Here is a 16,675-nt window from a genome sequence, read left to right as displayed (position 1 = left end):
AAGTTACATGATGAAGCAAAAAAAGGAAAAAACCACCATTGGTATGTACAAAATGCATCACAAAAATTTCATAATACCCGCTACAACAAAAGTAACAATAACGCTAAGTGAAAAGAAAAAACAGCACGCTACAATGGACCCATAGGATTTTTGTAGCCTAATACCATTGAAATTGGCTCATGTGTAGTTTACTAAATGTTCCTCTTCGTTAGCATCCACTTCATCAAGTTGACTTCCACATTGTGTTTCACCGGGCTGATCGTGTACACATCTGTTTCTATAATTAATCCATTCATTATGCGTCTCATTAAACGAGTTATACCTTTGGAATACAGCCCCAGCAAATCGATGAATTTGTTGGTTGCATTCTACTCAGCTTGTGTAAATGTCGGGTGCCCTCCCCACAAACACAGCGTAGTATGCTGTCATTTCCTAAGACAGTACATAACATTTATCATCATTGTAATCAATGTATAATAATTTTGGCAATAGACAAATTCCATATATTAAGCATTATCATTCTCAGTATACATCATATAAAGTATGCATAATAACAATGTAACCCCAACAATTACAACAAACTCATGCATCGGTTTGAAAATGAGTTATATTGTAAAAACTTGAAAAGTTAATGTATAACTATTTCCATGCCTTGCGTTCTTCTGAAAGACATGGAGTTCACATTTTGGACTTCCCCACACACAACATTTGATAAGTTTCCATCTTTCCTAACATTGTCCTTCACATTTTAATGTTAGAACCAAAATAAAAAACAATGGATCCAACAAATAAGTTTAACTCAATCATAGGTAAAACTTCCAATACTCAATTACAGATGAAGCTTTCAAATAAAGATGAACATTAAAAATAACCAAATTTGTTTGGTTATTAGTTTTCGAAACCATTTTCAATTGTATTTTGACTTTTCAATAGTCTTTTAAAATATTTTGGATTTTTTTTATATAGTATATACAAATTTTCTTAATTTTTTTTATTTCATTATTTATGTTAATGTGCACTATATTTTAGGACCATCTTTTTGCTGTATTTTTTAAAATATTAAAAAATTGCGAAAATAGAAATTTTCATTTCAACATCTTGTACTATTTCAAAAAAGTAGATCTAAAGACTTTAAACTACAATTCCAAATTGAATAACTCAAAACAAAAAATACAATTCAAAACTCTTTTCAAAACTGAAGCCTCTATTCAAAATTACAAATTGACAAACCCCTTTCAAAATTCATTTCAAGGCATTTTTCAAAACTCTTAAGCAACGAAATTTTCCCTTACTCAAAATTGAACTCATAATTTGACACTCAAATCATAATTCCACCACTAAAGCAAACACAAGCTATGTATTTCAATGTAATCATTTTCTTTATTCATGACTAACAAATTATTGATAAAAAAAAGGATAAGTGTTGTAATCAAAAGAACGCACTTTACTTACGATATAATTGATAATTGAGCGCGTATTATTTCTAAATCTAAAAGGATTTAGTGTCATTTACGCTTTTAACAGGAGTTAAGAATTGCATGCACCTCTTTCACTTGTGTACTTCCCTACCAACATGAACAACCTAAAAATCACATTAGTCCAAACCGACAATAATCAGCCTATCCTTGAAGAACCTAACTGCTATTCATTGGCAACAAAAAAAATAAAAAAAAAATTAAAGGTTTAAATAAGAAGAAATTATTATTATTCATGGTTTTTGTAACGCTCTCAAAATAATAACATTAAACCCATCAATAAAGACATGCATTGATACATAAAAACTCCACGTTCCTCTATTCATCAGAGTTCCATTACAAAAAAAATATTACATGTTAACGACAAAAGCAAATGCCCTACGGGCTTACAGCTTTCCAAGTTAACACTTGGTTACAACAAAAGGAGTGCTAACTCATTTACACATTAAGCCCTTGGCTTGAATTTACATGTAATACATCAAAAGAAATAAGACAACAAAAGTGTGTCCGCCTCTAGCCTCCCAAGCTATGTCCTTGGAGGTGGCATGCTACCTGTACCTGAAAATGATATTCCCATATAGGGTGAGCCACAGCCCAGTAGAAATATACTAAACCAAATATGAACAATGACTAAAAGATTAGCAGTTGATAGAGGGCCAACACTACTACTTTCCTTTATCACACTATACATTCTCATGACATACAAGTCCATATTACCATTCATTTTCCAATTCCTTTCAAATTCTCAATTTATAACCATGGTTCAGAACCTGGCCAAACAACTCATATGAGACAGTAACTCATATCAAGCACCTCCCGTTACATAACAGATAAGCATACAAGCTATATCACATACTAACAGATAAGCATACAAGCTATTTCATCACTTCCACAGATATGCATATGAACACTATCACACTTCCAATGACAAGCATATGAGCTCTGTCAACACATCACTAGATAAGCATATGAGCTCTATCTACGGAGTCCATCCCCTATCTCCTCCCAACAACATCCGGTTTAGAGGTCCATCCCCTATCTTCCCCTAAACCGCGGAGTACATCCCCTATCTCCTCCAACTCAACACAATGCATATAAACAATAATTATACACATCATCAACCAATACATAACATTTAATGTATTCATTCAACCGTCATACTCAATGACACATTCCGGTGATTAGTTTTCGTTTGCCTAATCATCATGCATTGTCTACAACAATCAAGACTATCCTCCACCGATAGCCCAAAGCAGTTATTTCTATACAGAAAAATAAATGCAACAAATGGATATATAAAATCAACATTTCCAACTAGGTGAACGATATAAAATCCAACTACACCCTTTAACCCCATACGTTCCCAATCTCAACATTTCCGATTCAATTCCTCATTTCTCACAATTAATTTCACAAATTAATTAACCAATGTAATTAGGGCATTTTCCATAATTAACATTACAACCCTTAGGTTCCATTTTCATTAATGTTTTAACATTAATTTCACTTTTCCATGCCAAACACGCATTTAGGTTTTATATGATTAAAAACCCAACTTTTGTAAAATTACACAAAGGCCCGAACTCCCTCAAAATTACCCAACAACTCCCAACATATCGAAATGCCAAAATTTAAAGACAAAACTCATAAAGAGGAGTAGGATATCCCTACCTCAAAGTTTGAGCTCCAATGGAGATGAAGACCAAAACCAAAATGTTCCAAATTCTGAAATTTTCAGATTAAAATGTAGCCCTCGACGATCAACACAACTTTCGTAAAGACCAAAAGTGAGCAAACAACTCCTACTAGATCAAATCTAAGAGAGAAGGGCCGGTTTTAGAGTGAGAAGCTCTGAAAATGGCTTTTTGAAAAAGTAAGAGAGAGAAAAGATCTTGAAAAAGTGATCCAAAAGTCGGATCTCGGATTTATATAAAAGTCTCCCCGCTCGAGCGTCAAACTCCCCGCTCGAGCGTCACTCACAGACTCCCGCTCGAGCGTCAACAATCCCGCTCGAGCGGCGGATACACACTCCCAGAACTTTTACAGAACCAGGTCTCCGCTCGAGCGGAGCGTCAAACCTCCCCGCTCGAGCGTCACACACAACATCCTGCTCGAGCGTCAAAACTCCCGCTCGAGCGCACAACACTGCAGAGGAGATACTGGAAGATGAAAAACTACGCTCGAGCTTCGGAAACCCCGCTCGAGCGGATAGACAACAACAAAGAGCTCACTCGGGCGTCAAAATCCCCGCTTGAGCGTGAAGGCCAAAATCTGGGCAACTACTCTTGGTTTTTAAGTTCAACCAACCTGTTACAAACCTGCCCAACACATCCTATAACTCAAATACAGAGTAAGAAAGGATGTAAACAAGATAATGATCAACTACCAACATCCGCGAACACATGTCCGGATCACTATACAACAAGGGTAAATCCGGGATCGCTATAGTTTTAGAGCAATACTAGAAACTATGGACAGACATTTGACTACTTGTTGGCCAAAATATAGCAAAAAATATTAAGTGATACAAGTTTCAACCAAAACGAACACAATTCAGCCAATAGCAACATCGTGAAGTTAATATATAATTTCCTCAATAGTAGGTGACAAGAATTAAATATAGAAATAGAAACACCTTATAATAATATAACATAGAGAATGAAAGTAAGCCCACCATAAGAAATTCCACAGTCCAATCTACTAGTCTACACCATTATAGTTGTCAAACATACACTATTACAATTGTTAAACATTGATCACTATTCAAAAAGCACCTTCATTGAGACTGGGACAATTGCTTAAACAAATCAAAAGATGTTGACAAATACATTAATACATAAACTTTGTAAAAAATCATGCAAATTCAATCAGATATTAGTCCTTCACAACCGTGACTTCAGTTCATAGTGATAGATGAACCTATTCTACAAGCTCGTAACCCAGTTCATATGTGGATAGCACAGATAATTGGGGTTAGGGCCTACAGTGTCCAAACCAAGTTGTTGGTCCAATTGGGGGGCGTAGATAGTCCAGTCTGAATATGTAGACTAGGTAACAGATAGAAGCTTATGTTGCTTGGGGTTCTTCTAATACTGAGGGTAGTCAAGTTGAAATACAATCTCAAACCGGGAATGTGAATCAGTCACCCGCTAATATGTAGAGTTCTAATAAAAAAAGTGAATCCAATGGTAGCAAGGAGTGGGCTGTTCCCAAAAAATAGAATTTGGGAGATGACACGACGTCAAAGGAAATGGTTGGGTTTCTAGTAGAGGGAGATAGGGTCCTTTGACTGAAAAGGGCCAGAGTAAAGTTGAATTACAATAACAGATAGGATGGCAGGAATATTCACCAGGCGATTCCTGGAAGAAGTCGAGTATGAATGATGACCACACTGATGGAAAGGAATGGGTGGTTGGCATAAAACATAATTTGGGAGCTGATGAGACAATCTCAAAGCCAAGTGGTTAGTCCAATTATAGGGGTAATGCAGTTCAGACAGATGACGTGCCCTCTTTAATGGCATAAAAAACAAAACAGGTAGCCCAATCAAGAGCTTTCCTTAACTAGGCTTCTTCAAATAGTGATGGTCTGGGTGAAGAATTTCAATATCTGAAACTCAAGAAGATAAAGTCACCATTCAATTCTGGGAAGTCCAATGAAGATGAGGACTCTGGTACGGAAGAGGGGGTTGATATAAACCTAAACTTGGGGGCTAGAGAAACAAGCTCAAAGGCAAGTGGTTGGTCCAGTTAGGGGGACTAATAAAGTTCAGATAGACGAAGTGCCTAGCATAAAGGCACAACAAACAGGATAGGCAGCTCCGTCAAAAACTTCCCTTCACTAAGCCTCTCCACCAGGATAGCAATAAGAGTCACCATTCAATTCCTAGAAGTCCAGTCAAAATGAGGACCACACTAATGGGAAGTCAAGCAATGGGGGGTTCACAAAAAACAACATTTGGGGGTTGAAAAAACAATCTCAAAGGCAAGTGGATGGTTCGTTGACACCGCAGTTCTGGGAAGGAATGGGTGCTTCACAAAAATCAAAATTTAGAGGCTAAAATAAAAAGGAAAGTCAGTCATTCAGTAGAGGGGCCAATACAACACATACACAGGATAAACTCTCTACTCGACCATAACAAGCATAACACCTAACTCAGTCCAAAACAACCGTCGCTTGGGGTTGAAGGGATGAGGGCTAGGGTACAGTACAACTACAATCTCAGACATGACAGCATAAAGAATTTGTTGTCAATGTCTGGAGTCCTAAACAAACCTAATTTTGAACTTCAAAATCCCCAATCAAAAATCAAAACCCTAATCTATCCAAAACAAACCTCGGTGTGGATGATGGAAGGGAGAGGTGAGAGGATGTTTTTAGGTTTTCGTCTTCTTCGTTCTTGCTACAGCTCTCGAAGTGGCCTTTGTCTTCTTCGCCTCCTCTACAATGCTCTTCGCATCTCTCTCTTTGTCGTTGTTTGTTGAACTGCAGAGTGTGTGTGTGTGTTTCGGACTGTTGAAGCAGATCACTTTTAACCTCCCCAAAAAAATAAAAAATAAAAAATAGTTAATGAAAACGGTTTTCGTAAAGCTGTATTATAAAATGGATTTTCTAAAACTGCTTTATGTATTAAAAATATTTTTGGCAAACAATATTTATGTTGAAAATACAAATTGGAAAAAAAAATACTAAAAAATGGTTTTACCAAAACCGTTTTTAATTAACTTAGAATTAATTACAAGTTAAGTAAAAATGGCTTTTGAAAAGCCGATTTTGTGTAGGGCAATTTTATTATTTTTTTATTCACAAAAAATAGCATTGGTAAAGCCGTTTTCTAGAAACCGGCATTGGTAAAACCGTTTTACCCTCTAATGGGAATAAAGAAAAAAACCCACCCTAGAGTGGAAATAAAGTTGTGAGAATGGCATAGTTTGGGAAATATGCTGGGGTGATCTGGAAATGAGGGTTGGAAATAAACAGAAGTCATGGTAGAATATATATATATGTGGGTATTTTGGTCATTTTGTATAAGCATGCCCTTGTGGCTACAGTATTTTAGCGGGAAATTCTATTTGCACACACCTAATTATCTCAGTGCACACACTTAATAAAATATTATTTTAGTTGCAATTATACCCTAAATTAAAATGACCATAATGGATATTCACTAGCACCCATAATATTATATAAAAATATTCTCTATACACATCTTTTAAAAATTAAAAAATCTTAATGTACACCTTTTGAGTAAAAACTAAATAAATTAAACCTTACTTTTTCCATTGTTGTCATTTTGCTTGCTACACACTTTATACTCCTCTATTGCTTGCAAAGCAATACTCCCATAACAACTCTTATATTGTTTTAATCTCAAAATTTATACTCTATTAGTGATGAAAATGTTAGATTTTCGTGCAGATTTTATTTTTTTTATTTTTTTTCCTTTTGCAGTTTTCAGTCGGATAACTAGTGCTGGAATATTTTATTATATTTAGATGTCAACTGCCGAATTATTTCATTATATTCGAACATCAATTGTTGAATTATTTCATTACGTTCGAATATCAATTGCTAAAAGTTTTTTTTTTTTTTGGAACAAATTTGTTGAACTAATCACTTTTATTAGGAAGTTAAGTTTCGAATTAAATATATAATTTCAAAAAATCAGTGCTGAAATCCCCAAACCGAAAAACATAAAATAAAATAAAAAACGAGGGCTTTATGGCAATGGAATGCGCAGAGATCTAGAAATAGTAAATGCAATAACAAAATAAAAAGATGTCTCATCTTCAACAATATTTTGGAGGGTTTTTAATGGAGGTTCAATAGAGTCTTCAATGAAATACTTTGTCTTTACTTCACTTCATTTCACACTGTGGTCTTAAATGGTTTTCACGCAAATTCATAATGGGTCTATAAATTTGGAAACAAGGTCACTAAACAAGTGTGTGGAAAAGAGGGTTGAGTAGTGTGTGTATAATGATTATGAGTGAAGGGTATAATTGTAACCTTTAGTGTGTGGATTGAGAAAATTAATTAATAATCAAATTAATACATATGTGTACTGAAAAAAGATGTGTACGGAGGTAATTAAATGTGTGAAAATAGAATTTTTCTATTTTAACTGGTAGATTTTTGACCAAAGAAAATTTTAAATTAAATTCATGAATCGAGTGCCGTTAAAAAGAATATTATATATTGGACATATATTAAAATAATATAATATATATACATAACATAATAAAAACTTAATAATACATTGTATAGATATTATATACAAAAAATTAATAATATACTATACATATTATATATGTAATATTATTATTTATTTATTATTACAATTGTGGGTCAGGTAGAGTTCGGATGAAAAATACTCTCCCTTACCCAGGACCCAACAGCTCCATTTGCGCCCCTCACTCGGTTTGTGTTTCTTTCTTCTTCTCTCTCTACAATGGAATTTTTGCAGCGGAGGGTGGGATCCGCGTATTTCGATTTCTGCAACTAATCATCAATCATACATACGTACGTACGTACATACATACATACGTACGTACATACATACATACATACATACATACATACATACCTACTCACTCTCTCCTCCTCCTCCTGCTGCGCCAACGAACGCTATTTCTGTAAGTTTTTGCTTTTCTCTTTTTTCTTTTCCTCCATCTTCCTCCTTTCTCAATCATTCTCGCCTCCTATTCATCGCATTTAAACGAAAGCATATTATCTACAAACAAACAATGTGACTTGCATTGCACTTTCGTAAATTAAGTTGTAAATTCTTGTATCCTGAGTTATTTATATATGCTTCTTGATCATGAAATTGCTTGTTTCCATTCTTCGTGCAGTTATTTCTTTTGACGATCTGGATAATTTTGTTCGAGTCTTTCTAATCAGATTTTTATTATTTTGTATGTATTTTGGTTAAAAAGCTTCGAATGATGTGTTCTTTGTTGTTTGGGTTAGGATTTTTGTGTGGATTTGATTGGAACAAGAGCGCATGGAGGATTAACTGAACAATGTCCTCTAAGGGTCAACATCTGACGGTCCCGCTTTCTGTGTTGCTCAATCGCGAATTGGCCAATGAGAAGATTGAGAGGCCAGAGATTTCTCATGGTCAGGCTTGTCAAAGTAAGAAAGGGGAGGATTTCACATTTCTCAAGACGGAATGCCAACGTGCCGTTGCAGGAGATGATGTTTCTACATATTCTGTTTTCGCGGTATGTTTTCATGTCATTTATATTTACGGAAATCTTTCGTGTTTCTAAACCGATGCGGTTATGCTGTATCTATGGTCATGAACCAGTACCAACTGAATTGTCCTTTGTTGCATTTAAGAGCTATGTTACCTGGAACGTGATTTGTTCCGATACCTAGAACAAGAATGGGAACGTGGTACACCACAGGCTCTAAATTGTGGTACTATTGTACACTTTTATTAGAATTTAAGATACTAAGTCTAGAGAATTTTTTAACAATTAGACATCCAATAAAATGTAGGTTTTTTCCAAATTAATCATACGACAACACATTTTTATGAACATTATGACAAAAAATTATGTTTTGTCATGTTAAAATTACACTCACCTTAGATTTTAGCTCATTAAATTTGATATTTTTTTACTCCTAATGAAACCTAAAGGAAATATATTGGAACAAACTTTGGGATTGCTTTAGATTGCCAAATTTATTATTTTGGAACAAAAGTGTACCATGTTTCGGAATGTGCCTTCCAAAATGTAATTTGCTAGGGTGTCAACATTTTTTGTAACACTGTTTAAGAGTGTGGTAGCAAACCTAGGAAGAAGGCTTATGGTATCAATATTAGAGGTTTAGCCATCATAGACCGAGGAGTCATTCAAGATATATTGCTTGGATTTTTGATGTTATGACAAAGTTCATCGGCAATTGTTTACATTAACTGTGGAGAGAGAGAGAGAGAGAGATTAATGTTATTAAAGCATTAGTTTGGGGATTGGTCGTTTTTAGGGGATGGATAGGAAGTTGGTTTTAATTTGTGGTATGCATATTTAAGTTGAGCTGATTGTTGAACTTTGAAAGAAAATTTAATTTTCAAAGAAGAGGGAGTAAGGAGGAATTTTGAACTCTTTAGTAATTTTGAAAAAAATTATTCACCTTGTTTTATGTAAATTAAATTAATATTGTCAAAAATTTTCATTAATTTAATAAAAAAGAGTTTTTTTTGAATATGAGAATGGTACATTTGTTTTATTTTTCTACCATTTTGACAAATGTCTATTATATGTTATTAGAGTATTTCATGTTTATTGATTTATGCCTACTTATTATGAACAAGCTATTTGAGTAAAGTATGTATTGATGCATGCATATATTTAATTAAGGAACTATACTTTTGGAATTTAAAAATTATACATTGTTTTATTCTCGTAAGATATTTTTTTTATAACTACATTTATTTTTCTACTTATTTTTAAAGGTGCTAAATTATCTTATGGTACACGATACAATGCTTGATTCAAAAAAAAAAAAAAAAAAAGGATACACGATTTGTATTCTGATTTGACAACTATGGGTGTGAATATATTTCTAGAGAGATGTTTTGAAAGCTTAAGTAGCTCAAAGTTTGTATAGTGTAATGGAGTTAGTTAAATATTGTATGCTTATTTATCAAGGCTATCTATACATCTTATGCATTTATCATAGGTTTATATTGAACCACTAAATTGCTATTAATATCATAAACATGGTTCATTTTATGCTTTTGTTGAGTGTGCCAATGTTATATATACTGCTCCTGAGGAACTTAGAATTGCATCTCAGTTAATGTGCCAAATTTATTCTTTTTCCAATCTGCAAATCTAGAATAATATATTCAGACATTTGGGGCAAAATGAATAGAATGATAACTAGAAAGTAGAAACACATGCAAACTCTGGACTTCTATGTTGAATAGGATTAAGTCGATTGCTTTCATTTGGGCTTCAATTTCTTATGATCTCCAAGCCATAAGAACTATTGCATATTGTAGAGAGTCATGCCTTCTAGCCTTCTTGGGTTCGTTTATCCCAATGGTTTTTCATTTGGTAATTCCTAAATTTGTAGTGTGATGGTTGCTCTCTTTAGTACTAGTCAATTGGGAACTGGTGGTATGTGAAATCTACTTAGCAATCCATTGTGTTTCTTTTGTTTCCTCTAGCAGTTTGGGATCATATTATGTTGCAAAGCTTGTGTTCCTTTGCAGTCTTAGAGAAGCTGAAAATCAAGGCTATTTTTAGGACCTTTTTGAGACATTCATCTAAAAGCATGAATTTTTGGTCTTTGACATTTGTAGTTCTTCACTCGAGACTTTTTTCTCTCTTGTGGTATGTTTGGTATGGCAGAAAGAAGGCAAGAAAAAAGTGGAAGGGGAACAGAAGTGGAGGGTTCCACCGTTTGGGAGGAAGGAGGGGAGGGAAGGGAGAGGAGGATGTCCTTTCCTCTCCAACCCACCAAAACTCATACAACCAAGGTGGGTACGTGAGGACGGGAAAGAGAGGGGAGAAAAGAGGAAAAAGGTTGAGTGGATTTTTGAAGGTATGGAATTGCTTTTTTGACCTCAATTTTACACAACAAACTTTCATTCATAAATGATAGTCAATCATTTTAGAAAAAAATATCTTCTTTTGTCCCTTTCTTCTCCTCAATTAAACACATAACAAAGAAGACTCCCAATCCCTTCCTTAAGGTATCTAGTTTCCTTCTTTCCATTCTCCTTACTAACATGGCATTAGTTTCTAGGTTTCGGTCTTGTATGTTTTCTTCTTTTCAAACTTTGTCCCAGAGAAGAAATAGGCTAGCCCTTGCCAGCAAGCAAACTCATTTGTTGAACTAGGAGCACACTTACTTAAGGTATCCTGCTTACTAACGAAGAGCACCGGAGGAGCAGCACTGTTTTATTTGTGTTTTTCTTTCCTTTCTATTCTTTGAGAACTATTCTTTGAGAACTGAGAGGAACTGATTCTAGTGAAGTACTTTTCACCAATAATTATTTGTTTTAATAGAATTAACTTCCTTACATGTATATTTATGTATATAAACTGTTATACTTCTGTATATTTTATTTGAAACTGTAAGATATAGTTCAGCTTTATAGTTCATTTACTATCTGCCATCAACCTGATCATTAGTCTTTATCTTTGCTTGCACATTTCATTTAATGGATGCCAATCATTGTAGATTACCCACTTCGCAATCTTTGGAGACTGGCGTGCCATCTTTCATCACTAATTCTAGTTACCTTATTTATTTCACTATTTTTTTGTAGTTTTGTTTGAAATTTCCATGGTTTGCTCTACTGTCTTATTTTGCAGATATTTGATGGACACAATGGGTCTGCTGCTGCTATATACTCCGAGGAGAATCTCTTGAATAATGTTTTGGCTGCTATTCCATCAGATCTCAACAGAGATGAGTGGGTTGCAGCATTGCCAAGGGCTTTGGTTGCAGGTTTTGTAAAAACTGATAAGGATTTTCAAGAGAAAGGTATGGGTTGTTTCTGTGTTAGTTCTTATCAACATGCATTCCTGATCTGGTCATATCATGGTCAAGAGAAACAGTCATGTGGGTTAAGTAACTGTTCAAAAAAAAAAAAAAAAAACGAAGAAATATTAGTGCTAGCATAAGTTTGACAAGGTAGTTACGACAGTGAAGTGGTCCAGAGTTGTCCACTGTAGAATATCATGATCATGCTCATTCACTGGCAGAAATTCACACTCCTGTCAAGAGTCAAGACTTTTAGGTTTAGGAATGCAGATTCATCTATGCATGTCCTCTGAAAAGCACAGTACACATGGCATGAGTAGTGCAGAGCAGAGACCCTCATGGTTGAGAAGGACTGGTGTGTAACTCAATTAGAAAGTAACTAAATTCAAACTGATGAAATAGAAATATAAATGCTCACGAAGCTTTGACATGAATGCTTTCTGCTTGATGCTTCAGTGAAATGGCAGAGTATACTCACTGAAGAATATCTTGAGCATGCACCATGCACACTGCTGGAACACCCCTTCAAGTCTAGACATGTATATATATTGGATCATAATATATATATCGTGCAAAGACATAATTTGCAGATGCATTTATAAATCTACTTTGTGAACCATAACTCATTGCTTAACTGAGCATTGTTGATTTAGGCATTGATATTCTCTGTTTACATTTTTTATACTTCATTTCACTGGTGAACTTTCAGATCAATAAAACTATATATTCTCCGTTGCGAACTTTTAACATCCTTACCCATATTATACCACTACTAGAAGACTGATAATGTTGAAGAGATAAAGGGTTTGAAAGAGAGAATAGAGGTGAAGGTTCTGCAAGAAAGATGCATCGGTTTTAACGTCTATGAAAATCAACTTATAACTATTTTATTGTAGGCCAAATGGTAGGTTAAAGTTTCATATAAAAAAAAAAAAGGTTGAAATATCTACAAGAAAGAGAGGTTAAAAGTTTGTGAAAAAATAAAAGAAAAGAAAATCAAATAGCTAAGAACTATACTGCATTCGTGTTCCGTTTATCTCTCTAGCACTTTAAAAAGAAGAAAAGAAAAAAGGCAGAAAGAAATAATGTAGAAAATCTTATATGACTGTGTGGAGACATATCTATTTCTGTAAACAATACTGCAGGAGAACTTTTTGAAGACGAGATTCATTAATTTTTTGGAAATAGAATTATGGAGTCATGTTCTCTGGAAAACAGTTTCGTCATTGGATTTTTAGATGGTTATCTACATAAATGAACTTTTATATTGGTCGTGCTGTATAGTCTTTTGTGTTTGTAATAATATTGCATACAACATATTTTTGACAAGTGGATTGGTTGGAGTACCTTCATTCTAATGCTTATTATTTGCTTTTTAAATGTAAAGCTTTATTATATAATTGGTAAAAATAACCTATATGGCTAGGAATGTTGATCAATCTGTTCTAAATTCTAATGTGTTTGATGGGGAAACAATAACCCTAGTCCTATGGAAATGTGTAAATTGTGCACTTTCACAACTTATAATTACATGGATTCGGGTACGAGTGTTGGGTGTGGTGCGTATTTAGAGGTCGGACTCATCAAATATGAAATTTACGGGTGCAGATTCATATTTTTATATTTTCAATTTATTATGTGAGATAAAATGGTATTATATGTAGCATATAGCGTCAAAAAGGTGTTTTATAGCCATACACAACAAATGATACATATAAGAAGTTTTAAATACAAGTATATGCGAAGTGTCCCATGGAAAGTATCCGACACATATCCCACACTCTTGTCCGAGGGTCAAGAGTCTGACACGGATATTTTATTTATTTTGGATAGTCCATGTAACATAATGTGTAGGTGCCATATAAATCTTTGATTTGGCCATACACTTGTGTCATACATTTGAGTGTTAGAACAGTAGAACTAGTATATCTAAGTTTTACTTGTGACACAAATATATGTTCTAGTTGCAAGCAGTGGCGTAGTCAGAAAGTTAATTTGGTGGTGTCATTTAGTTGTTGATATCATTATTTCATATTGATTGAGTAAAGATTGTGATTTTTAATCGATTGAACAAAGGGAGTGAGGAACAAAAAAAATGTAAACATTTAAGAATTCATTGCTCAAATGAAGGATAATTTTAACTTTTTTTTTTATTTTTTATCAATCAGTAGCAGATTACTTACAAATATGACTAACGGATGGCACACGCGATACATATGCAATTCAAATAAGTAAAAGAAAATAATATTATAATATGTACTTAGCTTAAGTGGTATGAGTCCTACATTAAACCTATGGTCATGGGTTCAAGCCTTACCCATCTCTTTGTGTATGTTTTTTTTCTTTTTCTTTTTTAAATAGAAAATAATGCCACGTGGCATGAGGATAGCAAAGGTTTCACTACACCAACTGAGGCCTTCACTTAATAATAGTATAGATATAGAAGATAGATAGATAGATGATAACTATTACATCAAACTAAAAAATTAAAGTCCAACAATATACCAAGCTCAATAACCATAACCCTGTCTAACAATAAAACAAAGCCCAAAGTTGATAAGAATTAATCTACATACAATTCCTAGGGGTATAACAAACGATATCAAATTTCTCTTCATAAGAGTTGGAATCCGTAACTTTACTCCATAAAGTGGTGCTACATAACCATTAAGCCAAAGGCTGTGATTAGGATAAACTCTTAGCTAAGTTTTACTTTTTATAAAAAGATAATGATATATAAACAAAGTGTTTTGCAACAAGTGACCTAAGACATGCATTAAATACTATTAATCACCTCCACTATCATAGAAAAGAGGAAAGATTATAAATATATTTTGATAGAGACTAAACTACCCTTCTTACCAACTCCTATTTTAACATTATATACTTTTCATAATGGAGCTTCTTTTTTTTCTTTTCTTTTTTTAAACATTTTTTTTTTATCATAAAATTAAATGCCTTTATTTTTAAATAGCATTTTGTGGTTTTTTTTTTTTTAAAAAAAAAAAATTAAATGCCCTCTATTTTCAATCATAATTAAATTATATGGTGCAAGAAAAATGAGTCTAAAAATTGAAAAAAAATAAAGGGCATATAATTTTTTGTATTTGTTATAAAATAAAGGACATATGAAAATTAAAAAAAAAATCATGAAAGTTATGTCCTTTACTTTCCTTACAGCATTCACTTTTTTTAAATTTTTTTGAAGGCATTTACTCCTCTATTTTCAATCATAATTAAATTATATGGTGTAAGAAAAATGAATCTAAAAATTGAAAAAAATAAAATAAAGGGTATATAATTTTTTGATATTTGTTATAAAAATAAAGGACATATAAAAACTAAAAAAAAAAATCATGAAAATTATGTCCTTTATTTTCCTTGCACCTTATAATTTTTATTTTTTAAATTTTAGAAGGCGTTTACTTTTATGATAAAAAAAAAATGTTAAAAAAACAAACATACTCCATTAGGAAAAATATATAATGTTAAAATAGAAGGAATTGGAGAAAAGGATAGTTTAGTCTCTAACAAATATATTTAGTCTTTCATATTTTCTGTGATAGTGGAGATAGTTAAGAGTATTTAATGTATCCTTGACAAAATTAATAAACAAAATATTTATGGGTTTGGCTTCTCTCAAGTTGACAACTTGAGAGAGTGTGTGGGCTTGGTAGGCCCATTTTGGGACCGATTTCTGTGATCTGAACTGTTTACTTTTTAGCACTCATTGAGTAAAATATTCATGCAAAAAATCAAAATGATTGGACATCGGAAGCTATATATTTGAATTATATTTGTTTTAAAAAATGGACGATAAATATAATTTTAAGAATAGCCATCCATTTTTTTTGTAATACCTATGTAATTCAAACGTGTAGTTACTGGTGTCTAATCATCTTGATATTTTGCATGAATATTCTACTCATTAAAGGTGCCCCAAAATTGGCCTAACAAATCCAAACAGTCTCTCAAGTTGAGATGGCTAACTTGAGAGAAGCCAAATCCAATATTTATATAGAATGATATAACTGTGTTTCTTTTTTTTTCTTTTTTTTTTTGTCCTTTTATAAAACAGTCACCATTACCTCATAATTTTAAAATATCATTGGCATATCATTTTGAATGGATTTTTGTATAACCTTTATGTTCGTAAATTATTTTGACACCATCATATTTATTTTTTAACAATTTTAGTGGTATTAATTTACAAAAACCTCTAAAAAATTTTAATTAAAATTTTATATAATTCTAAAAAAAATTCAAAGTTGAGTGGGTTCAATGTAGCTCCACCCCTGGTTGCAAGTTGGTAATAACAATTGATGAGAATTCTCATTTCATTTGTCAAACAATAGGCATTTATTTAACTTGTTCCCCACAAAGAAATAAATAAATAGTTCTTTAAAGTGCTGCATGTTTTTTGCTTTAGTTTTCTTTGTAATTATAACCGCATATTGAAAATCGATAGGAGCTCTCTCTCTCTCTCTCAAATGTAGACATGGTACTTACACACTGTCTTGATTACATATCAGCACAAACTTCAGGGACAACTGTCACCTTTATGATTATTGAAGGATGGGTATTAACTGTAGCTTCTGTTGGTGATTCCCGTTGCATACTTGAATCAGCTGAAGGTGAAATATATTATCTGTCAGCAGATCATAGGCTTGAATGCAGTGTGGAAGAGTAAG

The 16,675-nt window shown here is 33.2% G+C and overlaps 1 protein-coding gene across 2 annotated transcripts in view; it reads left to right on the top strand.

Annotated features, from left to right (window-relative positions):
• Positions 1–7,818: 7,818 nt before the first annotated feature.
• Positions 7,819–16,675, top strand: part of LOC114293193 (putative protein phosphatase 2C 12) — a 28,240-nt gene continuing 19,383 nt past the window's right edge. Inside the window, exons 1-4 of one of the 2 annotated variants that reach the window (XM_082912262.1) lie at positions 7,819–8,110; positions 8,448–8,701; positions 11,813–11,984; positions 16,517–16,670. In XM_082912262.1, the coding sequence (XP_082768388.1) occupies positions 8,501–8,701; positions 11,813–11,984; positions 16,517–16,670 (527 nt within the window). In that variant the 5' untranslated portion in view covers positions 7,819–8,110; positions 8,448–8,500. Of the gene's footprint in view, positions 8,111–8,141; positions 8,256–8,447; positions 8,702–11,812; positions 11,985–16,516; positions 16,671–16,675 lie in introns of those variants that run through there. The other variant, XM_082912263.1, reaches the window with a different exon arrangement.

This window comes from Camellia sinensis, unplaced genomic scaffold (assembly GCF_055761805.1).
Source record: "Camellia sinensis isolate YWXY unplaced genomic scaffold, ASM5576180v1 Unanchor3, whole genome shotgun sequence".
In the NCBI taxonomy this organism is placed as follows: Eukaryota; Viridiplantae; Streptophyta; class Magnoliopsida; order Ericales; family Theaceae; genus Camellia; species Camellia sinensis.
Note: the sequence above shows the minus strand (reverse complement) of the source record. Positions and strands in the feature narration are given on the sequence as shown.